Genomic DNA, 27,315 nt, shown 5'->3' on the forward strand with positions numbered 1-27,315 from the left:
GTAGTTAAAGCGGGAAAAAATATAGTTTATCTTCTACATGTTTTGGTTTCACTGGACCAGAACAAGTTGAAAGCAACTTGGGAACAAATTGAATGTACCATAGAAAGCAACAAAGATCATACCATGTATATGTCAATGCCAACGTTTTATAGGCAAGAACTTACAGGAGTTAAATTGTTTGCTTGCCATAAAAAAGTGGTAAGATCGTTCTGAAAAGAAACAGAACGCTTCTCACAAAGCAGTGTTCGAATTCCATATGCATTATGCAACAGTCTTTTCCTATTATAAGAAATGGAACAAAGTTTTTACGATAACTCAACAGATCAGACATAATACGGGAAACCAAAATTTCCTCCTAATTTGTTCTTATTCTGAGATTAAAGACATCAAATGTAGGATTCTTCTCCCAAAGGAAACACTTGCTCAGTATTTCTTCACATTCAGGTCCTCATTCAAACACCCACATTACAGAGTCGTTAACATCTCTATCAGGCACACAGCCGCGCATCTGAGTAACTATTATTCCGTTTGTAAATCACCTCTCCTTTCCTGGCATTCCTCTTTCTTTCCATATGTAAATTATGGTGTCAGATTCGGACCCCACCACCAGCCACCGTGACCAAATTATCCTCCAGGGACATCAATCGGGCTCGTTATTCTTGTTTCAGCATTTAAAAAAAAAAAAAGAGGAGGAGTAGCTATTTTCAGGAATCAGAATTCCTTTTTTTTTTTATACATCTTTATTGGAGTGTAATTGCTTTACAATGTTGTGTTAGTTTCTGCTGTATAACAAAGTGAATCAGCTATATGTATACATATATCCCCATATCCCCTCCCTCTCGCATCTCCCTCCCACCCTCCCTATCCCACCCCTCTAGGTGGTCACAAAGCACTAAGTTGATCTCCCTGTGCTATGCGGCTGCTTCCCACTAGCTATCTATTTTACATTTGGTAGTGTATATATGTCCATGCCACTCTCTCACTTCGTCCCAGCTTACCCTTCCCAGAATTCCTCTTGATCAGATTTCTGGCTCACTGGTAAATGTTTCTACCCTGAAATGCATTATCCTTGGCTGCTAAATGTGTGGCTTTAAAAAAACAAAAAACAAAAAAACAAAACAAAACAAAAAGCCAGGACATGGTACAGCGTTTCCAATATAAATTGCTTCCAGGAAAATATGCTGAGTTTTGCGGGGAGCACTTGGTCAAATTCTAATATTCCCTCTTGGGAGCCAACACCAACTTCCAGCAGCAGCTCTAACTGTGCAGAACGGAATTTCAAACACACACAGGCCAGCATCTTCTGGCGGACACAGCCCTTTCTTCTCCTACTCTGTGGGGTGTCACATGAGACACCTCGTACGATACTCATCACTTAGAATATAGATCTTTCTGTTAAAGTCATAAATTAATCACGAAATGCACAAAATACATTCTTTTCCCTAGCATTAAAGAAAATAAATAAATAACACTGTGGTTTCCAGCAAGGTTGAGCTGAAGCTGAATGTCACTGCTTAAGCTTGTGAATCGCTGCACGATTAAGAATAAACACCACACACACATCTCTATAGGCTGCAAATGTTAGCAGAGAACAACGCATGTCATGGGGCTTCCTAACACGGACAAAGGATCATCCATGGGCAGAAAGTGTTCAGTTGTCTTAGTTCTTCTTGATTATAATAAATATTTCTGCTTCCGTGGCCACTGAAAACTTGAGAGAGGACCCTCCCATTCTCCTTTCATTAAAATGTACGGATGATTTTATTCTAAACCTTACGCAGATACAATCGGGGGAACGATTGCGCTCATCTGGTGGCATGAAGCTCAAAATACGAATCTCAAGCATGTATATTTGTCACATGTCAGCCCAGGCTGAAGGCATCCACCAAGAGAATATTTTCACTATTCAGCTGGCAGCCAGAATCTACTGCCACGAACCCGCATACTGATGAGAGCCAAAGCTCCCGGTCCCGTTCTCCATTTCTTCTTCTTAACCACCTCTTGCCTCTGCAGAGGAGAGAAGCCATTTTGCTAATTTATAAGCATCCTGACTATGCAACCACTGAAAAAAATTTACTCATCAATGATAGTCAGCTAAAAGCAAAAGCACATCCCATAGGAGTGAGAGAATAAAACAGGCAACACCGGCACATACATCGATCGGCAAGACTCCGGATACTCACTAAAGGCAGCCACTGCCAGGGCCAGTGTGACAATAATGGAAAACCAGGAGACCCACAACGCCTTCTTTCTGTAGTTCTGGGCTTCGTGGGGTTTTAGCCGAGTGCTGCTTTCTAGTAAGCCTGACAAAAACAAGGAGAAAAGGAAGTTAGGCATTTCCTTATTAAGAAACCCACAACTAGAGCTATTCTGTCTTAGCCAAGGATTGCAAACTGACAGCCCGCGGGCCAAGATGTGGGGTTTTTTCATTGAAATATAGTTGATCTACAACACTGTGTTAGTTTCAGGTGTACAGCAAAGTGATTCAGTTATCCAAGAGGTGTTTTAACATTTAGGAGAGTCGCATGGAAATCAAGCTTTCTGGCCTCTCTTGAAAGATCTCGGGTTCTGGCAATATCTGGCTCGTGTTTCCGCAGGGTAATGGCAGCTGCCTTCTTTGTAAAGTACCTACCACCCCCTGACCTGACATATGACCCCAGCCATCGCCCTGCCCCTGTGGCTCACCGGCTCACATAGGTGCTGCTCCTTCTAACGAGACTTTTTCATTAGAAAAATAGCACAAATAGCCCACATCTGGTTGGGCGTTTGGGCTCCTCAGCGTGGCACTGATTTGCATTGCTCCATCAGCATGGCCCTAACCGGCGGACCGGGTTTCGGAGTTGTGGAATACAAATGCCTCCATGCCTCCCCTCAACAGTTAACAGAAGGAGGACCATTTCTCTTTAACCACAACCAGCAGCCACCAGGCCTAAATTACACGCCACGTTTTCTTCCCTCCTCTTTCTGCTCTATAGTATCTATTCCTTTGTATCAGTCAAATGTCAAAAAATTCTCACAGTACTGCAGCGGGGTAAACCCGCTAAAACTGGAGGTCGCCTCCCAGGTGGGTCACGTGTAAGAAAGGTTTGATTTCGTCTCCTATGCTTTCAACACTGAGAGTCCTCAACAGCAACAGAAATGCAGGACGACTCTGAGGCAGTGCCCAAGCTTCAGCAGCCATGGGTTGAAGACTAAAACATCTCCAGCACGATCTTGATTTATATTCTTTCTTCTCCTTTGTAAAGAGATCATACTCGGCATCTCTTAGTTGCATGAAGAACCAAACTCTCAGCCCGGCATTCTACATAAACAGGACAACATCTCTGGCCAAACAACCCATAATACACCTTTCAGAGGTGGGGCAGCCTCATCACAACAGCTCCAAATGATGAAGGAATTGGCAGAGCTTAAGCACCCACCTGTAAAATAAGGCACAGTGTGCGACAAATCACACCTAAGCACTGTGGTAAAGGCATCTTCCCGTTAGACTGACTGGGTACCACATTAAACCTCTGGTTGCCAAAAACTGCATCCTGTTCAAAAATCATAACAAGGACCCTGTTAAAACTTCCCAATTCCATTAACTACCCAGATTCAAACACCCTTAAGAAGGCCTAAGTAAACAGGAAATGTGGAGAAGCCTGCTTACTGAGTCCAGTGTACAGCCGCAGATTTTTTTTTTTTTAATAAATTTATTTTATTTTATTTTCTATTTTATTTTTGGCTGTGTTGGGTCTTCGTTGCTGCACGCGGGCTTTCTCTAGTTGCGGTGGGCGGGGGCTACTCTTCGCTGCGGCGCGCAGGCTTCTCAATGCAGTGGCTTCTCTTGTTGTGGAGCATGGGCTCTAGGCACACGGGCTTCAGTAGTTGTGGCACGTGGGCTCAGTAGTTGTGGCTCGCAGGCTCTAGAGCGCAGGTTCAGTAGCTGCGGCGCACGGGCTTAGTTGCTCCGCGGCATGTGGGATCTTCCCGGACCAGGGCTCGAACCCGTGTCCGCTGAATTGGCAGGATTCTCAACCACTGCGCCACCAGGGAAGGCCCCACAGATTTTTTAATCATTGAAACCTGTAGACTTATTTACAACCAAAAGGTAGATAAATTTGCAAAAGGTAGGTAATCAACTCCATCTCCATCACCTCACTGTAAAAAATCTCCCCAAACCTTCCTTTAAAAATGCACTTGGACGGAAAAAAGAAAAACCTTCTCTCTTATCAAATTGTGCCCTGGGTACAAGTGATTTCAAACTGTCCCTTTGTCTGCCTCCCTAGCGGCTGCAAAACAGCCCATTCTAACTTTCAGCTGTGATTACCCTTGACTCCAGCTAAAGCCACAACCTAGAAGCAGCAGGTCCCAGTGACTCCCGGTAATTTATCTCCCTTTGCCCAAATGATATGGAGATCCTTCTTTCATCCTGGCCGATTGATTTTCAAGAGGAGTGAAGCTGTAACATTTAAGTACTGACTCAAATAAGCAGTTCATTTGCTGGGTACTTTGACAGCAACCATCTTGAGAGGTTATCCACTGGGGGTAAAAACGAGGTTTCTTCTAGAAGTAGATTTAATTTCCTAAGAAAAACAACAAGGATCTGGGTTTTCAATTCCAACACATGACATTTATTTTCCCTACCAAAGCCAGCTGTTTCCAACAGTATGACTGGAGCTGACCGCACAGACCAATCACGTGCCTCACCCCGGAGTGGGCCAGCACTCCCCTTGGAGGGAGTCTGGAATGCCAGCTCACCTGGGCTGCGCTGCCCTGCTAAGGTGGCAGCTGAATCCTCTGATCAACAGGACTGGTAGTTCTTCCCCAGATCTGATCCTGTATGTGCTTCCCCAGGAGATGCTTCAAACTTTAAACACTGGAGTAAATTGAAAGACTGTCCAAGAAGGGAAGAACTTTCCCATTTCTATCCAACCTTCTGTTTCCTGCTAGTTTTCCTTCCTAAAAATAGAGCCAGTACCAAGAATGGAAAACTTCCCACTCCTCAAAGGGTGTGGGGTATAATGACCTATGAGGACCCAGCTCATAAATGAATGGTCCGCACACAGGTGCCACCACCTCCACCCCGTGTTAGCTGCACGCACACGTGCAAGCCACAGAGATGTGCTGAGAATTCCTGAATCTTTCAGGAAGCTGTGTGTCAAAGGTAGAAGAAAAGCAGCACAGCCTACAGAAGCCAAGGCAGGCCTCAGATTTGCACACAGGGCTGGATCCTTCCTACCCGTAGCTGGCCTCCACATTCAAATTTTTAATCTCACTTGAATTTCACCTATTGGTAATTTGGGCCTGGCAATAGTAAGCATAAGGGTTGTATTAATGAAGGACTGATACCTTATTTGGGGTGGAGGAGATGCAAATATATGCAGGGAGATTGAAGCCATCAGTCATTTCCATGCTAGTATGAATTAGTTCCAATTGCTTTCTCCTAAGAGTTAGTCACGCTTGGATTCTCTGAAGGAAGGGGTATATTCATTAGATGGGAAGGTAGTAGGAAATGCTGAGGTATGTAACACTCTAGGGCCCTAAGGCTTGGGGCAGAATGATGGGAAAACACCTGTGGGGAGAAGAGTGGGTATTAAAAGGTAGGGCGTGGAAATGCGTAAGACAAACTTGGCCTATGTTTTGTTTTAGTCCCTAAAGGTCTTGGACCACAAAGCTCTTGCTCCCTGAACTACAAGGCTCAGTAACTGCAGTGTCATTTGGCTGATATATGAGCTCATTAGGGTTCTGGGAACCAGCCCACATCACTTCTAAGGAAAAAATACCTCTCAAGCCTCCAAACACTAGATTTTTATAAAGCAAGCCTTTGATCAAAGTTAAATGGAGCCTGTCACAGGGTCCTGATAGCTCAGAAGGAATTTAGGGCAAGAGAGAAGGCCAAGTATAGGTACAAATCCAGCTGCCCACCCACCACAAACACACATACCCATTGGTAGGTATTTAGGCCTCGAAGAAAGCAAGCCAGGCATGATGTAGAGATACACATCAGGCAACTGCTGACGCCTCCTCCTCCCCAAATCCTCTCACCATTAGGAAAAAGGTAGCAGCAATTGAACAGTTCCCAAGGGATACAAAAAATCGATATTGGAAAGATGCAGCCCCGTTAAGAAAAAAATAACACAAACACAAAATATTATAAGAAACCTCCTTAGTTAAGCTTCTGATTTATTTTAAAAAAATGACTCATTCAGCATTAACTCTTTGCTGCCAGGAATGGGTCAAATAGAAGAATGTCACACTGACTTTCAGCTTTCAATGCCACATGGCGCTCGGTTCTTTGGGGGACAGGGTTCATCTTAACAGAGAGGCAGTGTGCGACATGCAGCGCTTTCACACAGTGACAGTTTATGAACAGTGAATGCTTTCATGCTATAACATAATGGAAAATGAAATTCAGTTGACCAGTGAAAAATAACCTAAAGAATAAATTCAGAAGGGCTTTTTACACTTGAGCATGAGCTACAAAATGACACTAAATATTAACTGGCCCTAGCACTTTTTTCCCTCCTACCATTTTGTGAGGCGGGGAGAAATAGGCCAGCTTTTACAGATGACCTGCAATGCTACAAAAATAAGCCCAGCCCAGAGTTCGGTCTTTCTTCAGTGCAAAAATTTTAAATCCTACAACATTAGTTACAGTGGGAAAGGTAATTAACACGACCTACACTAAAAATAACAGGTTTTGCTGGGTGCTTGTGATGTCACCCACCATCAGCTGGAAAATGATAATCGAGTTAGGTGAGAACAGGAGGAGAAACTGCAACACAGGCGCGGAACTCGTTGCACCTGGAGGGGCTCCAGTTCTCACCCGGGCATCCCTGCCGATTCTCTGGGAATTGCCGTTTGCATGCTTCACATGCTACAGTTCAAAATTTCTAAGAGGAAAGAAGAGATCGTGCATCCGAACACTAAACCGGAATAAAAATGTACAGGAGATACTAAGAATAGGACAGAAACCTGCGAAGACTGAAATATACAAGTCCGCCGCAGCCAACAAAATAAGGCTTCCAAGAACAGGGGGTGGAGGTGGCGATGGGCCGGCTCCCCCTGAAGGGCCGGCTGTCAGAATCCCGTTTCGGCCACTAACCGGGTTTAGGAAAGCCACTGAGTCTTTTTGAGGGGGCCGATTTGGATTTCGATTCAGCAAGAAGCAGAGAAGGTACCGACGTGGCTACGAAGAGGGCTCCCTCTGAGCCAAAAGGAAACGAGAGAGGGAGAAAAAGAGGAATGTAGAGAGACACGGGAATGAATAGGGTAGTCTCTCCCATTTCTTATGGGCAACTCAAAGGGGGCATCAGCTGTCGGTCGGAGGGTCGGGTTTGGCCTCCCCGGAAAGGGACGTTTGCAGGCTTCCAGGCCAGTGTCTGGGGAAGGATTCTGAAGGGGCTAGGGATGGGCGCTCCGGGAACCATCAGGTTCCAGTGGCATCCATCCAGGATTGGTGGCCCAAATCCAAGTGTCCCAGGCCTCTCCCCCCACCGGCAGACAGTGGGGCAGTGACCCACGGTAAACTGGGTCCTCTGTAAATGAGAGTCGGGAGTCACCCGACTCCCGTTCGCCGGGGCGGTCGCCGAGGGACTCCTCGAGGCTAAATCCGCAGAGGGAAGTTCTCCCGGGGAGCCGGCGGGGGCCGCAGGGGCCTCGGGAAGGAGGATGCACCGAGCTCAGGACCCTCCCAACTGAGCGGGACACGCAGTCCCCGGGAGCGCTCGGCTCCGAAAGCAAAGGAAAAAAAAAAAAAAAATCACACACACACACACGCCTCCCGCAAACTTTTCCAGTGGGCGCCGGAGGGACCAGGGCTGGCCGAGAGGAGGGCGCGCGCCCCGGCGGGGTCGCCCAGGAGGCAGTACGGTTCGCGGTTCCGGCGAAGGCTCGGCGGCCCCGGCGGCGCCGGCCGAGGGAGGTGGGGCTGCCGCCCTCTGCTCTCCGCGCCTTCGCGGGAAGTCCCGGCTCCGCGCCCCCGCGCGCGCCGAGGCGCCGAGCCCCGCGCCCGGCCCCACCCGCCGGCGGGGAGAGGCGGGCCCGGAGCAGCGGCTCCTCAGCGCGCCCGCCGGGCGGGAGGAAGGGGCCGGGCCGGGGGAAGGGGCCCGGGGCGGCGCGCGCTCACCTCGATCCTCCAGCCCGTCGCTGAACTGGCCGCTCTCGCTGATCCGCAGCTGCCGCTCCTCCTCGGGCTGCGGCGGCTCGCGCGCGGGGGAGCTCAGCGGGCCCGGCCCGGGGGCGGCGGCCAAGGGCGCGTGGACCCGGGGCGGTGGCGGGACGGCGGGGCCCGGGGGGCTGCGGCGCTCGCTGCCCACGGCCGGCTCCATGGCGCGGGGCGGCGACGACGAGCGCGGCGGGGACTCGAGTCAGAAGTGCGAGGCGCAGCGGCTGGGAACAGGCGGAGGGACGCACCGACCGCGCGGAGAGGGAGGGCGGGCGCCGCGGAGTGGAGGTGCGGCGGTGGCAGGGGGCGGGGGGTGCGGGCGCGGCGCGCCTCGCGTGGCCGGTGGCAGAGGCTGGGGCCCAGTAGTCGGCGCCGCGCTCCGCCCCCGGGGGCAGGTGCGTGCGGCAGGGACCCGCCCCGAGGCACGGGCGCCGGAGCCGGCGCTCCGAGGCCGGTGGGAAGGGAGGGATGCGGCCGGGCCTGATACCCGGAGGCTCGGCGGTGTGGGAGGACGACTGGGAGAGCCGTGACTAGCAGGCGGCCGGGGCAGGGCCCGGTGAGGGTGTGACGGGAGACCTGCCCCACTCGTGCCGCGGGATGGTGACCAGAGGAGACCGCCCCACCCCCACCCCCCCGAACTCCACTCCTTTACCGTCCGAGAAGCCTGCGGCCGCGCTTGGGTAGAAAAGCCATCAGCGCCCTAATTGGGCATCTTTCTCCTCTGGAGTCGCACAGGCTTCAGACGCTGTGGAGAGTCTCCTGCCTGGGCTGCCATTCTCACCGCCCATCCCGGGGAAACGAGGTTCACCTGCCCCCAAGCCCATCCGTGTCGGGCCTTCTTCTAGGAGCTTCGATTGCCCTCCAGCACCAACTTAAGGGGACCGGGTATCTTAGGAGCACAGGGCGTTCTAGAAGATGTTTGGACCCTACCCCGCCCCCCTGGCGACTGCCCCTGGGCCTTGGTCCCAGCCGGTCCCCCACCAGCTCTCTACTCCCCCTCTGGGTAGCCGAGTCTTGCCCGTACTTCAGGCCTCCGATGGAAGCCTCTCTCCTACAAGAAGCCCTCCCCTGGCTTTCTTGGCGCGGCCAACTGTCCCCACCTCTGAGCGCGCGGAGCTCGTCCCTTTGCGCCGTCGGGCTCATCTCCGCAGCGAGGCGGCGAATTCGTCCACTCCGGGACCCACGCCCGGCGGTGTAGCTCGGAGAGGTGCCGAGGGGGGATAGGCCATTTGTCAGATTCAGCTTGAATGTAATAGCAACATCCAAATTCACGAACCTAGATTTCACCTTCCTATGTATAATCAGTCTTCAGATTTAACGAGTTCTCTAAAATGCCAATTCCTCGTTTAAAGCCTGCCTACTGTGGGGAACGGCACCCTGTTTTCTGAAGAGTAACCCGTTTCCTTTCTCATTCTCGCTTTGCCTGCGATGGAAATCGGAGCGGGATTTAAATGCCTTTGTCGTGCAGTGGAAACAGCACCAGCACTGGGAAGAGGGTCTCATTTTATTTTGTTGCTGTTGTAGGGTTGGAATGAGAATATCTGAGTTGACCTTGGCCAGCTCACTTTACCTTCTGGACCACTCATCTAACTACAAGCGCAAAGAGCTGGGACTAGGGCGTTTCAAAGGCCCCTTCGTGCTAGGAAGGGAGGGAGGAAAGGAAGGGGAAAAAGCAAAGAAAAACGCTATGATTCTTTGGACAAAAAACAACGAAAATTTTTACCCACTGGTCTTGGTTCTCTCTTCTGAGGTAGACAGCCTTCGGGTATTTGCAGACAGCCCAACACACACACCTCTGTTACTCTCTCCCACCCAGACTGTTTTCCTCCAGGTTTTCGCATTTAATCCGTCAATGGCTCTCAAACATAAGAATCACCTGGGGAGTTTACAAACAAAAATACCCAGGACTCAGCTGATTCTAGAGATTCTAATATCACAGGTGATAAGGTGGGTATTTTTTAATAAAAGCTCCCTTCCCATTCCTTTTTTTTTTTTAACGTTTTTATTGGAGTATAATTGTTTTACAGTGGTGTGTTAGTCCCTCCCCATTCTTAAATCATCTGGGGAAACTTTTTTTTTTAATTTATTTAAATGCTGATTCCTTGTTCTTTGAGATTCTGATTCAGTAAATCTGGGATCTGGCAGAGGATCTTCATTTGAATAACACACACATTCTGATATAGATTGATTGCTCTAGGACCACCTTTGAGATTCTCACTACCTAACTACCCTCCACAATCTGAACTTTTCTCTCTCTCTCTCCTCTCTCTATTCCTCTCACACAAGCACCCAAGGTCTGTGTTCTCTCAAAGGATAAAGTATTACTGTTCTTTCCTCCGGTTCCTCAGTTGGTTCTCTAGGCCATCACATCGCAACTGTGAATGGGCAGTTGAACACCTGGGATTCTTGTTAAAATGCAGATTCTAACTCTGTGGGTCTAGGGTAAAAGCTAAGATTTCTAACAAACCTCCAGGCGCTGCTGATGCCACTAGTCTGAAGACCACGCTCTGAGGAGTAAGGGTCTAGGAGTTATTTATTATTCATGGGATAAATATATTTTCCTTCAAGTACCAGCTGCCCTGGCTCAATAAGCCAATCTTGTCTCCTCCAGAAAGATTTCTCTGACTCCGGCTCTCCCCGGGCTCTCCTTTTTGTGAGCTCTAAGTGTTTAATAATTCACTCCTTGTTTCATGTTGGAGGCAGGGAATGTGGTGCTTGCCTGATTCCCATCTTCACTCACCCGCATCTATCTGGGGGAACACAGTGTTCCCCCAATCTCTGCTGTTGGGGAGATAATATTATCTTACATTCTGGAGGAGGTACTGTGTGCTAGGCACCTTGCTAAGTGTTTTACGTGCATTGTCTCCATCCCTTAACCACTGCTATCCTCATTTTACAAAGGAAGAAATCAAGGCAAGTCCCCTGTTACGCCGTCTAGCACCTCAGCCCACAGCAGTACCGCCCCCTAGGGGGCGTTTTGGAAATTTGCATGTGCTTTGATTGTTTCTCACAATGATGAGAAGGGGGCAGTGGCATTTAACGGAAGATGGAGGAGGACGCAGGAAGTGCCTCCAGGGCAGGATTTTGCAGCACAGGGGTTGTTTGTGTGTCAGACTGGACATTTGGGGAGGTTAAAATGTGCTTCTAATTACATTAGAACTTTAACTGTTTTCCATATAGACAAAATATTTTTTTGCACCATTTGAGTACACACTGGATTTTCTGTAAATGCAACTACTGCATAAATCTAGGAGAGATTGTACTTTGTTCACTGTTTTGGAAAATCAAGACAGTGACACCAGTTCCAGCCATGGCAATCAATACATCAGCACCTGTCAAATGTATAACTGTCACAGGCCCAGTAATTCCAAATGTGTATATGAGTATTTTTTATTTAGCTCTTACTTCAAAATGTCCAAAATAAAGAAAAAGTGTCAGTAATATTCCAGAGTCTTGTCTTATTGCTCTTGAATTATAAATGGGTACAAGTATCTGACTATTTTATGATTTCTGATGCAGATCTGAGCATTTATAAAAGCAACTACATATTAAATATTTATTGTTTTACTCCTCCTTCATTATATCAATAGTTAGGTCATCATATTGATGTTTAAACTATGTGTGTAGGTACTAACTATGCATTCTATTTCATGATCACAATAGTGAATAGTACCAAATAACTTACAGTAATATAATAATTGTTATGAAAAGGGAGCCTTAACTGTCACAGCCAAGAGGAGCCTAGGGAGACATGACAATTAAATGTAAAATATCCTGGATGGGATGCTGGAACAGCAAAAGAACATTAGGTTAAAATGTAAAACATCTGAACAATTGGGGCCTTAGTAATAATAATGTATCAATTATAATTCATTAATGGAAGCAATGTACCATACTAACATAAGATGTCAATAATAGGGGAAACTGGGTGCAGGGTATATTACAACTTTCTATACTATCTTCCCAATTTTTCTGCAATCTAAAACTGTCCGAAAAAATAAAGTCTACTTTTTAAAAAGTAAAATTAAGTGGGGGAGATGGGAAGGCTTGAGTAGAGGTAGACATCCTAACCTTAAATTTTGCCCATTGCAGAAGAGAAACCATGGAAAGACAAAGTACATGGGGCCTTTAATAATACTTTAAAGTTACTTGGAAACTTTAATATGGTCATCAGGAGTACAATGTTCATGAATAATGGTTAGAAAGAATATGACATAGAATTAAACTGAGTCACAGTTTTCAGCCTATTCCACTGGCTTTTACTGGAACTTGTTAGTATATGTAAGGATTTAGGAACTTTCGTGAATTTTGTGAAATCTCAAATTCTTAAATCAGGGGGCTTCCTCCAGGACACTTTAGAAAGTCACATTTGGGTAAGAGCACATGAACATGTAACCTGACTATTGAAAGACCACAAATTGAGTGGTGTCTTTTTTTTGCTATTTATTCCCTTTTACATCTTCGGTATAGGCATGCCTTCTTTTATTGTGCTTTGCTTTACTATACTTTGCAGGTTGCATTTTTTAACAAATTGAAGGTTTGAGGCAACCCCACATCCAGCAAATCTATTGACATCATTTTTCCAAAAGCATTTGCTCAATATGCGTCTCACATTTTGGTAATTCTCACGATATTTCAAACTTTTTAAATTATTATTATATTTGTTATGATCTGTGGTCAGTGATCTTTGATGTTACTATTGTAATTGTTTTGGGGCTCCACAAACCGTGCCCATAAAAGATGGTGAACTTAATCGATAAATGCTGTGTGTGTTCTGACTGCTCCACCACCAGCCGTTAGGCCAGTTAATAACCCTACATTGGAAAAAAAATAAAAATAAAAATAACCCTACATTGGCATCTAAGTATTCAGGTAAAAGGAAGAGTCACACCTCTCTCACTTTAAGGCAAAAACTAGAAGTGACTAAGCTTAGTGAGGAAGGCATGTCAAAAGCTGAGATAGGCCTCTTTGCCCTAAATAGTTAGCCTTGTTGCGAATGAAAAGGAAAAGTTCCTGAAGGAACTTAACAGTGTTACTCCAGTGAACACATGAATGATAAGAAAGCAGAACAGGCTTACTGCTGATATGAAAAAAGTTTTAGTGGTCTGGATAGAAAATCAAACCAAACACAACATTCCCTTAAGCCAAAGCCCCATCCAGAACAAGGCCCTAACTCTCTTCAGTGCAGTGAAGGTTGAGAGAGATGAGGAAGCCACATAAGAAAAGTCTGAAGCCAGCAAAGGATAGTTCATGATGTTTAAGAAAAGAAACCATCTCCGTAATATAAAAGTACAAGGTGAAGCAGCAAGTGCTGAAGCTGCAACCAGTTATCCAGAAGACTAGCTAAAGTAAGTAATGAAGGTAGCTGCACTAAATAACAGATGTTCAATGTAGATGAAACAGCCTCCTATTGGAAGAAGATACCATCTAGGACTCCCATAGCTAGAGAGGAGAAGTCAGTGCCTGGCCTCAAAGCTTCAAAAGACAGGCTGACTCTTGTTAGGGGCCAATGCAGCTGGTGACTTTAAACTGAAGCCAATGCTCATTCACCATTCTGAAAATCTTAGGGCCCTTAACAATTACGCTAAATCTTCTCTGTCTGCGCTCTATAAATGGAACAACAAAGCCTGGATGACAGCACATCTGTTTACAACATGGTTTACTGAATATTTTAAGCCCACTGTTGAGATCTACTGCTCAGAAAAAAAGATTCCTCTCAAGGTATTACTGCTCATTGACAATACACCTGGTCACCCAAGAGCCCTGATGGAGATGCACAATGCAATTCATGTTGTTTTCATGCCTGCTAACACAACATCCATTCTGTAACCCATGGATCAGTGGGTAATTTCAAATTTCAAGCCTTATTATTTCAGAAATACATTTCGTAAGGCTATAGCTGCCATAGACAATGATTCCTCTGATGGATCTGGGCAACGTCAATTGAAAACCTTCTGGAAAGGATTCACCATTCTAGATGCCATTAATAACATTTGTGGTTTATGAGACGAGGTCAAAATATCAACATTAATAGGAGCTTGGAAGAAGTCAATTCCAACCCTCAAGGATGGCTTGGAGGGGTTCAAGACTTCAGTGGTGGAAGCAACTGCAGACGTAGTAAAAACAGCAAGAGAACTAGAAGTGGAGACCAAAGATGTGACAGAATTGCTGCAATCTCATGATAAAACTTTAATGGATAAAGATTTGCTTCTTTTGGATGAGCAAAGAAGTGGAATGGAATCTACTCCTGGTGAAGATATTATGAAGATTGTTGACAACAAAAGTTTTGAATATGACATCAACTTAGTTGATAAAGCAGCAGCAGGGTTTGAGAGGACTGACTCGAATTTTGAAATAAGTTCTACTGTGGGTAAAATGCTATCAAACGGCATTTCATGCTACAGAGAAATCATTCGTGAAAGGAAGAGTCAATCCGTGCAGTAAACCTCATTGTTGTCTTATTTTAAGAAACTGCTACAGCCACCTCAGCCTTCAGCAACCATCACCCTGATCAGTCAGCAGCCAACAACATCAAGGCAAGACCCTTCACCAGCAAAAAGATTACGACACGCTGAAGGCTCAGATGACAGCTAGAACTTTTTAGCGATATTTTTTGAGATATGTACATTGCTTTTTAGATATAATGCTATTGTACCTTAGACTACAGTACAGTGTAAGCATAACTTTTATATGCACTGGGAAACCAAAAAAATTGTGGGACTCTCTCTTTATTTATGACATTCACTTTATTGCAGTGGTCTGGAACCGAACCTGCAGTATCTCCAAGGTAGGCGTGTAAATGTCTCCAGATCCCTAATCCTAGGAATATATGCAAGAAAGAGAAGAAAGGACAAGAAGGCCAAAGAAACAAAGCAGGCAGTAAGAGCCTCAGCAGGAATACAAGTCTGCAGTTACCTCTGGTAGAGCCACCTGCTAAGGGTCATGAGTCCTAAGGACACCACATGTAAGAGTCATCTTAGTCCTCACAACCTTATAAAGCAGGTAGTATCAGTACCTCCATCTTAGGGATAGAGAAACTGAAACACAGGTTAAGTACCATTGCTAAGGAATCCATGAGTGGAGCTCCCTGAGCCTTGCTCTTAACCAATACACTGCATGGCTACAGAAGAATCTAAAGATGACCAGAGCTTGGCTTCTACACTTGACTCCCTACGTTGGATTGCACACTAAAGTATACTTGTCTTACTTTGTTACATGGGTGGACTTTGGAAAACCAAATAAAAACATATCATCTTTTGCAATTCTTGAAGAAACATAAGAGACACTTAGAGCTAGCTAGTGCCACCCTTGAAGGAGTGAACCCCAGGCCTAGGGCTGGGTGAGGAGCTTTCCCATGATGGGGTGTCTAAACGGGCTGCCAAAGTCAACCCAGAACAGCAGGAAGGGCCCTAAGACCTTTTCTTGGAAAGTGGGAAGTATGTGTGTGCATACATGCCTGCTGGTGTGAGTGTTAAATTATAAACTCCCTTTACCATAAAAAAAATTTGTAAATGAGGGCGTGACTATGGAACATTTAGAGAAATACCATATTAGTGATAAGCATTAGTAAGAGGCTTTGTGTGCAAAATACCGTAATACAAGACATACCAAAAGAATCGTTCCGTGCCATCTCTGCTTTTAAGGGACTCAAGGATGGTGTAGTTCTGCATCCCAGCCTTTGCCACGTGCTCTCCAGCAGCGCGTCTCAGCTCTACCTGCGTGTTATAATCACCAGGGCTAGGGTGATCGACTTGTCCTGATTTGCCGAGGGTGTTCCTGATTTTAGCGCTGAAAGTTCTAAATCCTGAAAAGAAAACCCAGTCCCATGAAAACTGGGACAGTAGGGATGCTTGTTAGGATCCTGATGCCCAAACCAACTCCCGGATCAATTGCAGCGGAACCCCCCAGTGTTTTTGGAAGACCCCCCAGGTGATTCCAATGTGCAGCCAAGCTTGAGAAAGCGCTGCTCCAGGACAGTTCTGCTCAACTTGGAATGTGCACAAGAACCTCCTGGGGATCTTATAAGATGCAGATTTCAATTCAGTAGGCCTGGTGTGGGGCGCAATTTTCTGCATTTCTAACCAGCTCCCAGGTGATGCCAGTGCTGGTATTCGGCCCACCCTCTGAGTGGCAAAGGTCTGGAATGCATGAGCAGTAGGTTTGGTTTCTACTTCGAAAGAATCTACAACGTAGTCAGGACGGGGAGAAATATGGGGACAAAATGGACAAAAGGGAAAAATCAAATAAGCAACATGTAAGTAATTAGGAATGCAATACAGAGAGGAAGCAGGATCTCGGGCACGCTACCCTCTGGGATTCCTCAGTGCTCAACACACACAGCGGGCATCCAACACAGAGAAAAGGGCAATCTGGAACAGCTTCCTGGGGGTGAGTGCCAACAGTGATTTGCAGTAACAGGGGGGAGCATCCCAGGACAGGGCAATGAGGGGCATGAGGATTCTGTGATAAAATTAGCCAAAGCTCGGCAGAAATGACAAGATCCACAATTCTCTCCATATAATGCTTACCTAGGGGAAGAAGGGGATTGGGATGGTAGTGGGATGGGGCATGTTAAAAGAGGCTTCTGGGGTGGCTGGGGAAGTCCTAGTTTTTGACCTGGGGAGCATTTGTTTTATAATAATTTGTTAAGCCATACATTTGATTTGTGTGGTCTGCAACGTCTGTGTTTTATTTTGCAATAAAATATTTATAAAAAGTCTATCCAGAATAACCATCTATATTGTGAGGGATAGATGATATTGTGGCTAAAGCAGTTTTTCCTGAACCCAGGCAGAGGTTGCCAGGGGACACGGAGCAGGACTAATGAGTCATCTCGGCTCAACGGGCTGTCAAAGACAGGGAGGAGTAGGGCATTAAAAAGAATGGAGTACAAAGTTAGCTGAATCTGATATGGGAAAATGCAGTCATATAAACTCAAAAAAACTGTTGCATTTTCCCCTGCTCATGTTAAAAAAAGTTTATGGATCTACTCTCCCCTGATTCTCCTCCCACCTCCCCAGAGCCCTCAGAGTCCTAAATCCAACTCCATGTCCAGCTGAGTAATCCTCCCAAACTCAGTCTGTCCCTATGCAAAACACATTATCTTTCACCCCCAAACCTGTGCATCTTCAGTCTCCCTTTATTGGAGAATTACAGCTCCATCCACTGTCATCTCGTGCCAGGATCCTAGAAATACCTCCTCTTGACTTCACTCTTTCTCACCCTTACAAGCAGCAGGTGATTGTTGACTGACCTCTGTTGAGTCCGCCTTCTTGACATCGCTTATATCATCCCCACCTTTTCAACCAGGCTCCTATTGTTTTATTTGCAAACCTCCACCACCTTTTGCCTGGACTGTTGCAGTGGTCTCCTGGCCAGTCTGTTTTCCTCTTGTCCAGCTCCCTCCATCCTCTGTTATAGTTCTTTTTCCAAGAAGTCACTCTGACCATGTTGCTCCTCTGTTCGCTATTGTTTATAGAATAAAGGCTTTAAAAATCTGTTAGGTTGGTAGGGAAAGCCCTCTTCATCTATGTCCCGATGTCTTTCTCTTCTACTGAAATGACCCTCCCCATTCCTCCCACCCCTGTCTCTCCAACTGGGCAAAATCTCTTTTGTTCCCCAAACTTGTCTGGATAATTCATTCACACCTCTGTGCTTTTGCCTTTGCTATTCTCTCTTCCTGGAAGAACCTTCCAGACTCTCCCTTAATCCCAGCCAAATGCCGGCACACCCAGTACCTTCTGTTCTTTCAAGAGTTTCATCCTCTGAAAGTCTTTCCTAATACACGCACCAGCTAAGTGGTTCTGGTCTTTCCCACTGTTTCCCTCCCACTATTCATACCCTATACATACTTCTGTTATAGCCCGAATCACACTTTATTTCTCTAATTTTGTTTATATACGGACTTCTTTCTACCTGATGGGAAATGTCTCAAGGCAAGAACGCAGTATATTTATCCTAGTGTTTTAGGCATTTACCACAATGCATGCAGAGAGTTAAAAAAAAAAAAAAAAGTGTTGAAGGAATAAATGAATAAACTCAGCTACACCCATATCAAGCCTTAGATAACTGAGTTGACCAGATAGATCATTTAGGACTAATTTCATAGCCAGCTACTGAAGCAGTACCCAGAAATTACACCTCCCTCATAGCCCCTCCCTCAGTAGGAAGAGAAAGAGAAATCCAGGTTCTAGCTTTTAAACTACTAAAATGGGAGAACTTTCAGGGGGAAAAAAATGTATAAATTGTACTGTCCCTTTAAAGATGGCAGACATCCACTCCCACCCATCTCTCAATGGCAGACGCTGTTGAGATTACATGGTTTTAAACTTGACAGACCCTCGTCCCAAAAGCCCACACTGTTTTTCTGTATTGGGTTGGCCAAAAAGTTCGTTCGGGTTTTTCCGTAGGATGTTACAGAAAAATCCAAATGAACTTTTTGGCCAACCCAAATAAAACTTTTACTGAGGTTTAACATACATGTAGAAGAGTACACACATCCTAAGGTTAAAGCTCGATTTTCACAAAGTGAACTCCCACATGGAACCAATTCAATAAACAGAATATTATCAGTCCCCCAAATCTCCTCTGTTGTCCCCTGTCAGTCCCTGATCCCCATACCCCCAAGGGTAGATTGAAATAATTCCAACATGGTTTGGACACAAACTATTTTGTGAAAAGTTTATATCTTTATGTATTTTATATAATTAAAAATCAGTTTTTAATTTTAAAAGAAAATAACATAGGCTCATTGTAAGCAGTGAAAACTAAATAGAAGTGTAAAATCACATCCTGGGTTCCCCCCAGTTACCAAGTTCCTTCACTGCTCTGCCTTCACCCTTGCTTTCCCACTGCCTGGAATGCCCTTCCATCTGGCTAGTGCCTTCAGTTCAGTGGTGACGTGGTCTAGGAAACCTTCTCTGACACCCTCCCCATGCCCAGGCTGGGAGATGAGTCTCCTTTTCAGAAGCCCACCAGTGCCCGCCTCTATCAGAGCAGGTACGACACTGTATTGTAATTGCTACTTATCTGTCTCTTTCACCTGACTGCATCCATCTTTCCTCCCCGCCTCTCTGGGTCCCAACACAGTGCGCAGGTACACGGGAGGGCTTGGTGAACATTTGTTGAATAAACGAATGAATGAATGAATACCTTGTCCTCTCACAGCTGTGCCCAGTGCCTGCTGTCTCATTACCATGCACACACGGGCTTGTCTCCCTCAGATCTGAAGTCCCTCCTTACTGCTGCTTCCACAACTACTTAAATCCCAGACTATTTGCACCAGGGCTCATCCAGCCCAGAACTAGGAGTGAGAACAGGTAACAGAATCATAGTTACTCTGGGCCAAGCATTTTCCAGTCTTTAATACTCATGACAGCAATACAAAGTCATTCTTATCATTCCCATTTTACAGCGGAGGAAACAGAGGCTCAGAGAGGTTGAAAGTGACTTTCCCAGAATCGCACAGATGGGAGTGGCTGAGCCAGGAATGGAACCACAGAATCTGGCTCCACAAGCTCCAGCCCTTCCAGCTGGGCCATGTGCACATCCACTGAAAGGAGAGGCAGCTGTGTGGGTGGGAAGGAGGAACAGCTGCCCAAGACTCACACTGACTAAGTGACTCAGTTCCCATTCCCACGAAGGGGCCATGGGCAGTGCCCCAATTCTATAGCCATCAGGGTTTCTGCCACTGGTCACGGTGTACCCAAATGACCTGTCTGTAATGTCACCTCCATCAAATATATTTAGAATGTGCAGTCCATATACAACCCATGTCTAGAATAGTATCTAGTATAAGGTAGATGCTTAATAAATATTTGTTGGTTTAATAAGAAAGAGTGAATAAACAACAATCACCCTATTAAAAGTACTCAGTGTAGTTTTTCTCTGTATTGTGCAGGATTTTAACATTTTATTTTTTTATCTCCTAGGGTTTTTTTTTTTTGCTTTTTTCTTTTTGGCAGCACCACACGGCATGTGAGATCTTAGCTCCCCGACCAGGCATCGAACCTGTACCCTCTGCAGTGGAAGTGTGGAGTCTTAACCACTGGACCACCAGGGAAGACCCTGTGCAGGATTTTAGAAGCCAATTTTCCAAGGAACCCATATACAAGGGCTGAAATTTTTGTTCTTCTCTCTCCTCCATGATATGTTCTTCCCCTTTTCTCATGTAGAGACTGAAAATTATAAGTACTTATTGGGTAGAAATGCACATTAAGATCTTCTGACAAAGAGCCCCTTAACAGGTGAAAAATGGCCTGATGTTACTTTAATTCCAAAATAGTCGTCCCGACGGCACTACCTCATGAGATCATGAGGTTCTGTAGCTGTTTATAAACTTGAAAATTGGCTCTAATTCATCACCATGAGCTGTTGCTCGTCACCTTGACTCTGACTTTCAAGTCCCGAGTCTGACCTTGAGCTCTCATCTCGTGATGCCAACACCACTGAAAGAGGCTCAAATTGTTCTGTATCCAAATACAATATAAGCAAGAAAGACCTCTTCTAAGACTCTTTCATCTAATGGAAATGAAGAGACACGTGACTGGGTTTTAGTTCACCTCGGCCATAGAAGTGTGTCCTTACATCTCACTAGACCGTGATTTCTTAAGGTCTGTAAAAGACATAGATACTTATTCTGTCTAGCCCAAAAGAAAGCCAGGATAATGACTGTGGAATGAGAGAGTTAGATGGGGCCAAAGAGGTCATCTAAGTTTGCCCGAGGCTCCACGTTACAGATGAGGAACTTGAGACAAGCATTACATTAGTTTCCTATTGTTACCGTAACAAATTATCACAAACTTGGTGGCCTAAAACAATACAAATGTATTCTTGTGTATTTCTGGGAGTTAGAAGCCTGAAATGAGTCTGAGGGGCTAAAACCAACATGTCAGCAGGCCTGGTTCCTTCTGGAGGCTCCAGGGAATAATTCATTCCTTGCCTCTTCCAGCTTCTACAAGATGCCAGCACTCCTTGGCTCCCCCCCGCTTCACCCCAGTCTCTGCTTCCATAGTCACATCACCTTCTTCTCTCTGATTCTGATCCTCCTGCCTCCCTCTTATAAGGACCTCTGTGATCACTTTGAGCCCGCTGAATACTCCAGGATAATCTCCCTTAGCCAAGATCCTTCATTGAATCACATCAGCAAAATGCCTTTCACCACGTGAGGTAACATTCGAAGGTTCCAGAGATTAGGAGATGGATATCTCTGGGGCCATCATCCAGGCTACAGCATGGGGTAAAGAGATCTGCTTAAGTTGACACCATGAGGAAGAAGCCAGGACGGACGGTAGATACACAGCTGCTCCTGTGTATCTACCATCTGGGTGTCTGCTGAGGCCTGTCATCCAAGATTATGTAAAATTGAATCCAGCCCCCATCCCAGGTTTTGTGAGAAGTTAAACGTGCTCTGTTTAACTTCTGATGGGCTAGCTCCTCCATCGTATCTTCTCAAGGTCATCTCTCCCCACACTCTCTGAGTTCCTGCCACCACTAAATTCCTAATCCTACGTGCATTTGAACTCCTAGAGCCATTCTCTTCTCTTGGCTCCTTGTCTTCTCCCATTCTGCGCTGATCCAGTTCTGGGACTCAGACCCTTTCCTTGATTTACCTGAAACCACTCAAAGAGGCAATTACTGTCACTCATGCATATGTTCATTCATTCATTCATTCAGGGTTGTCCAGAGGGACTGAGTCCCAGTTACCCTTAGAAGTAACTGACTTGCTAACATACCACGTATTTATTTCTATCCCTTCTCTTTCTCACTTTCATACCCCACTATCAGCATTTCTCAAGATTACTTCCCAAATGAATTACTTGCACGCAAATTCTCACTGTAGGGTCTGCAACTGGAGCAACTCAAACCAAGGCAGTAGGCAAAATCAGTCCATTAGAATAAGCAACATCAACAAGGAGATGGTCTCCAAAAAGAACCTGTGATCATGCACTTGTACTTCCAGGAAGGGGGTAGGACCCCACAGCGCCTTTAGTCAGAGATATCCTTACATGTGAAAACAGAAGGTTCTGGAGAGATGCTTTTTTTTTCCATTCTCACCAAAAAATGCCTCCTACACCCATCACTCCCTGAAGTCTTTTAATGGGAAATGGTGTTTTGTTTTGTTTTGTTTTTATAGATTACTGTGGTTTAAATTTATTTATTATACTTATTTATTTTTGGCTGCATTGGGTCTTCATTGCTGTGCGTGGGCTTTTCTCTAATTGTGGCGAGCGGGGGCTACTCTTGGTTGCGGTGCATGGGCTTCTCATTGCGGTGGCTTCTCTTCTTGCGGAGCATGGGCTCTAGGCGCGCGGGCTTCAGTAGTTGTGGTGCGCAGGCTCAGTAGTTGTGGCTCATGGGCTCAGTAGTTGTGGCACACGGGCTTAGATGCTCTGCAGCATGTGGGATCTTCCCGGACCAGGGCTCAAACCTATGTCCCCTGAATTGGCAGGCAGATTCTTAACCACTACGCCACCAGGGAAGCCCGAAACAGTATTCTTTTTATTACCCAAATATATATCTAGCTTCCAAAATCTCCCAGAGAAGACTATGCAGTATCTCATTTCACACGAAGCCATAGTTAAGGGATATTCGATCCCTTCCTGAGAAGAGACTTTACTGCAGGGCGGGGTGTGGACACATGAGATGCAGTCAGGCGAAGCAGAGGAAGAGGACAAAGAGGGAAGCCGGTGTGCACTTGCCCTCACTGCCCAGAACCAGCACTGGAGTGGCTCACATCCGAACGAACTGTGATAAGAACTCCCAGCCCCACCCTGAGTAGATTCCTAAACTTTCCCTGGAGTTGAGTAAACATAGTAGGGAAAACCACAGTAGGACAGAGAGTCCCATGAGGACACCCTGCTTTGCGGGGGTTAAGCAAAGGCCAAAAATATCTCTGGGACTTGCCTTTTAACAACTTCTTTTCCCGACTTCAGCTCCAGATCTTCACCTGCTGAAAAGACCTGGGGGAGGGTTTCCCTGGTGGTGCAGCAGTTAAGAATCCGCCTGCCAGTGCAGGGGACACGGGTACGAGCTCTGGTCTGGGAAGGTCCCACATGCGGCAGAGTAGCTAAGCCCGTGCGCCACAACTACTGAGCCTGCGTGCCTAGAGCCCGTGCTCCTCAACAAGAGAAGCCACTGCAATGAGAAGCCCTCGCACCTCAACCAAGAGTAGCCATAAATAAAAAGACCTGAGGGAGCTGGCTCTGCGGAGGGATTTCTAGCTGAATGGGATCCTCTAGACCTGGTTACATCTTCTGAGCTCCTTTCCAGCTGATTTGCATCCTGGTCATTCACTACCCAGGTGCAAGGGCTGGTAATTCCAGCTTTTCCAGGGAATAAAGGGAACAGGACCCAGAGTCAGGAGAAGTGATTTCTGGGGCTAATTCTCACCTTCTGATGACCGAGCTGCTGATATGCCCTTGGAGAATCTAGCCTGTCCCCTGTGATCCTTCCTCCTGCAAGTGACATCTAGCTGTGCTCAGTGTCGATCAGAACATTTTCAGGCGCAACAGACAGAAAGCGATGAAAGGCGTACCTTGGGTTGTGTAAGAGGGAAGGACAGGATGCCTCGGCGCGACAGATCCAGGACTGCTTCCATGTTGTCAGGACCACTGTTTTCTCTCTCACCATCTCTTAGTGCTGGGTGCTGGCTTAGTGTCCATGACCTCAGAAGCGCTTTTTCCACATAGCAGGGAGTATGGCCACTCACAGCCCCAGGTTCAAATCCTTCCAGCATCTCAGAGGCAGGAGGCTGTCTTTTTCCTTGGTTTCTACAGAACAGTCCCAGTAAGGGCTCTGATTGGCCTGGCTTGGTCATGTGCTCACTTCTGAACCAGTCTCTGCACCCAGCTGCGTCGCGTGCCCACATGTGGCTGAAGTCGGGTCAGGTGGCGGGGCGCAAGGTGTGTTATCAGCGGAAGGGGCACGAGGAAAATCATGCCAGGCAACCAAAATCCATGGCTACCACGGCCCCCAGCTTGCCTGCGTGTGTCTGATAGCCATGGTCCACGGTGGATGATGGGGGACAAGGATGAAACAGAAGCCAGGGAAAGGATGAAAATAAGAAAGAGTGAACCCAGAGGGTGAAGAGCCCGTAAAGGTGAAAATACTCCTCTTATACTTGGGAAGCAGTAGTTTCAAACAGGAGAAACCTCGCCTCCCTGGGCAGGGAGTCCAGAGTCACATCACGCCTCCAGAAGCAACTCGGAGTGCCTTTAGTGGGGACAGTACCTCCACGATCTCACTCTGAAAAAATACAGATGGTCGTTGTGGACTCACAGGGCTTGTCTGAGGTCCTATAGAAGCAAGGCCTAAGATGGGGATTGGTAGGAGCGTTCTCGGGAGAAGAGAAATGAGGGAAGCCGGAGAGGACAGAGGAAAAAGCCAAGAAAGATGTGGTGCAGCTGAGGTCTAACCTCAGCCCGATCCCGCAGGGAGCTCTATAGCTCTAATGGCACCAGAGTTGTCTGGCCTTGAGACAAGGGACTAGGCTTTTGCACCCCATATCTGTCAGTCATTGGCTGGGGGTCACCTCCGCAGGGAAAGCAGTCATTTCTAGGCAGCCCAGGGCTCAGAAGGAGGAAACAGCTGAGAGCCGTGAGCAGCCGGCACTCACAGTTGCTGGGGGAAGTGTGGCCAATCAAAGGGGAGTGGGTGGGCCCCCTAGAGGGCTGCTGGAAGGTAATGTATTTCAAGCGCCCATCAGAATGCTGGGAGTTATCACCATCATTTTACCTGTGTTGTACAAAGGTAATAGTAAACGTTACATAACGCATGGTTCTCTGCCAGATGCTGCGCTCAATAATGTAAGCATGCGTAGGCAGTAGGAGTCTAGACAGACATAGGTTCATATCTTGTTCCAGCACTGCCGTGGACTAGTTTTGTGATTTGGGGTGCATAATTTAACCCCTTTGAGCCTGAAAGGGTTCCTGAACCCAATTCCAACGTGTGTGCATGTGTGTATGTGTGTGTGTGTGTCTGTAGGCTTCCCACACCAACAAACTCAATTCTGACACTATCTACCAACAAACTCAATTCTGACACTATCTACCCGGAGATAGAATCGGATTCCACAGGTAAAGGGTTCAGTCCCACAAGACTGCCCTTCACCTCAGATGCCAGTCGTAAGCCAAGATTGTTACCTGTGCTTCTGACCGACTGGCTCTAAATCAGAGGTCCCCATGACCCCCTCCTTGGGTTTGATTAATTTGCTAGAAGAGCTCACAGAACTCAGGAAAACCCATTTACTCACTAGATTGTCAATTTCTTACAAAGGATATCAAAGGATACGAATCAGCAGCCAGATGAAGAGATACATGGGGTGAGGGCCCCAACAAGGAGCTTCTGTTCTTGGGAAGCTTGGAACCTGGCTCAGTGGCACGTGGAAGTGTCTGGTTCACCAATGTAGCTCTCCAAAATCCCTCCTTTTTTGGTTTTTATGGAGGCTTCATTACATAGGCATGATTGATTAACTCATTGGCCACTGGGGATTGAATCAACCTCCAGCTCCTCTCCCTTCCCTGAGAATCAGGGAGTGGGACTGAAAATTCCAACCCTCTATTCCTGTTTGGTTGCCCTGGCAACCAGCCCCCATTCTTACTTAGATGCTTTACAGAAGTCACCTCATTAACATAAACCCAGCTATGGTGGAAAGGGCTTGTTATGGATAACAAGACACCCATTTCACCTTCCTGGCTCCGAAGCAGTTTTTGGGTTTTTTTGTTTTGCTTTGTTTTTTGTTTTTGTTTTGTTTGTTTTGTTTTGTTTCAGGAATTAAGGACGAGAGGCCAAATATTGTAACAAAAGATGCTCCCATTGCTCTTATTGTTCAGGAAATTTCAAGGGTTTTGGGAGCTGTGGATGAAGACCAAATATATCTGAGAAATATACTTTGATCCTCTGAAGGACCTAATTATATATATTTCTTATAAATCACAATATTGCAAAGTCTCAGAATCTAATCCATAAAATGGGCTAATAACCAGAGCTACCTCTTGGAGCTGTTGCGAGGATGATGCGAGATCATCCCTGAGATGCTTTTGGTGCATTGCTTGGAGCAGAGGAAGCTCTCAAGTAATTCTTAGTTATTTTTAGCTTCTGAGGCCAGACTGTCTAAAAGACCAGAGCTTTAGCTCACAGACACATGGAGGTCACTGACTTATTTCACAAAAGACAGGAGTAAGAATTTGCATTATGTACAAGATTAAGCCAACTGTGATAAAGGGAGCAAATCTGTTTTCTTTTTTTTTTTTTTTTATTTCGCAACAAGATATTTATTAATTACAAGGGGGAACACAGTAATGCCATAGTAGGAAAACCTGGCAGATAACAATCTAAACAAATAATCAAGGTTACCATCACCATTATTGGGATAAACAGCATGTGCCTCCTAATAGAACAGACTGAGGGCAACACAACAGTGTTTTTGAGGTATTCCTGCTAAAAGTTCATAAGCTGATAATAATCATAAAGATACATCAAACACTAATTGAGGAATATTTTGCAAAATAACTGCCCTATACTGTTGAGAAATTCCAATATCATGAAACAAAAAGAATCAAGAACTACTCCCAATTAAAAGAAACTGAAGACATGAATACTGAGTAAAAGGCATGATCCTGGATTTTCTTTTGCTATAAAAGATATTACCGGGGGACTTGGAAAAATCTGAATGAAGTCTAGAGATTAGATAATAGTATTATATTTGTACTAATCTCATGATTTTGATAATTGTACTGTGCTTATGTAAGAGAATGTCCTTGGTTTTATTTTTTTTTTATTTTTTAATTTTTTTACATCTTTATTGGAGTATAATTGCTTTACAATGGTGTGTTAGTTTCTGCTTTATAACAAAGTGAATCAGTTATACATATACATATGTTCCCATATCTCTTCCCTCTTGCATCTCCCTCCCTCCCACCCTCCCCATCCCACTCCTCCAGGTGGTCACAAAGCACGGAGCTGATCTCCCTGTGCTATGCGGTTGCTTCCCACTAGCTATCTGTTTTACGTTTGGTAGAGTATATATGTCCATGCCACTCTCTTTGTCCCAGCTTACCCTTCCTCCTCCCCATATCCTCAAGTCCATTCTCTAGTAGGTCTGTGTCTTTATTCCCGTCTTGCCACTAGGTTCTTCATGACCTTTTTTTTTTTTTCCTTAGATTCCA

General features: G+C 45.9%; 1 protein-coding gene across 4 annotated transcripts in view; it reads right to left on the minus strand.

Moving 5' to 3' along the window:
* TMEM163 (transmembrane protein 163) overlaps positions 1-27,315 on the minus strand; it is a 419,722-nt gene that overhangs the window by 236,964 nt on the left and 155,443 nt on the right. For 3 of the 4 annotated variants that reach the window (XM_082465934.1, XM_082465933.1, XM_082465932.1), the window contains one exon: positions 2,184-2,303. In XM_082465934.1, the coding sequence (XP_082322060.1) occupies positions 2,184-2,303 (120 nt within the window). Of the gene's footprint in view, positions 1-2,183; positions 2,304-8,110; positions 8,530-27,315 lie in introns of those variants that run through there. The other variant, XM_082465935.1, reaches the window with a different exon arrangement.

Source organism: Balaenoptera physalus (genome assembly GCF_965194825.1).
Source record: "Balaenoptera physalus genome assembly, chromosome: 6".
NCBI lineage: Eukaryota > Metazoa > Chordata > Mammalia > Artiodactyla > Balaenopteridae > Balaenoptera > Balaenoptera physalus.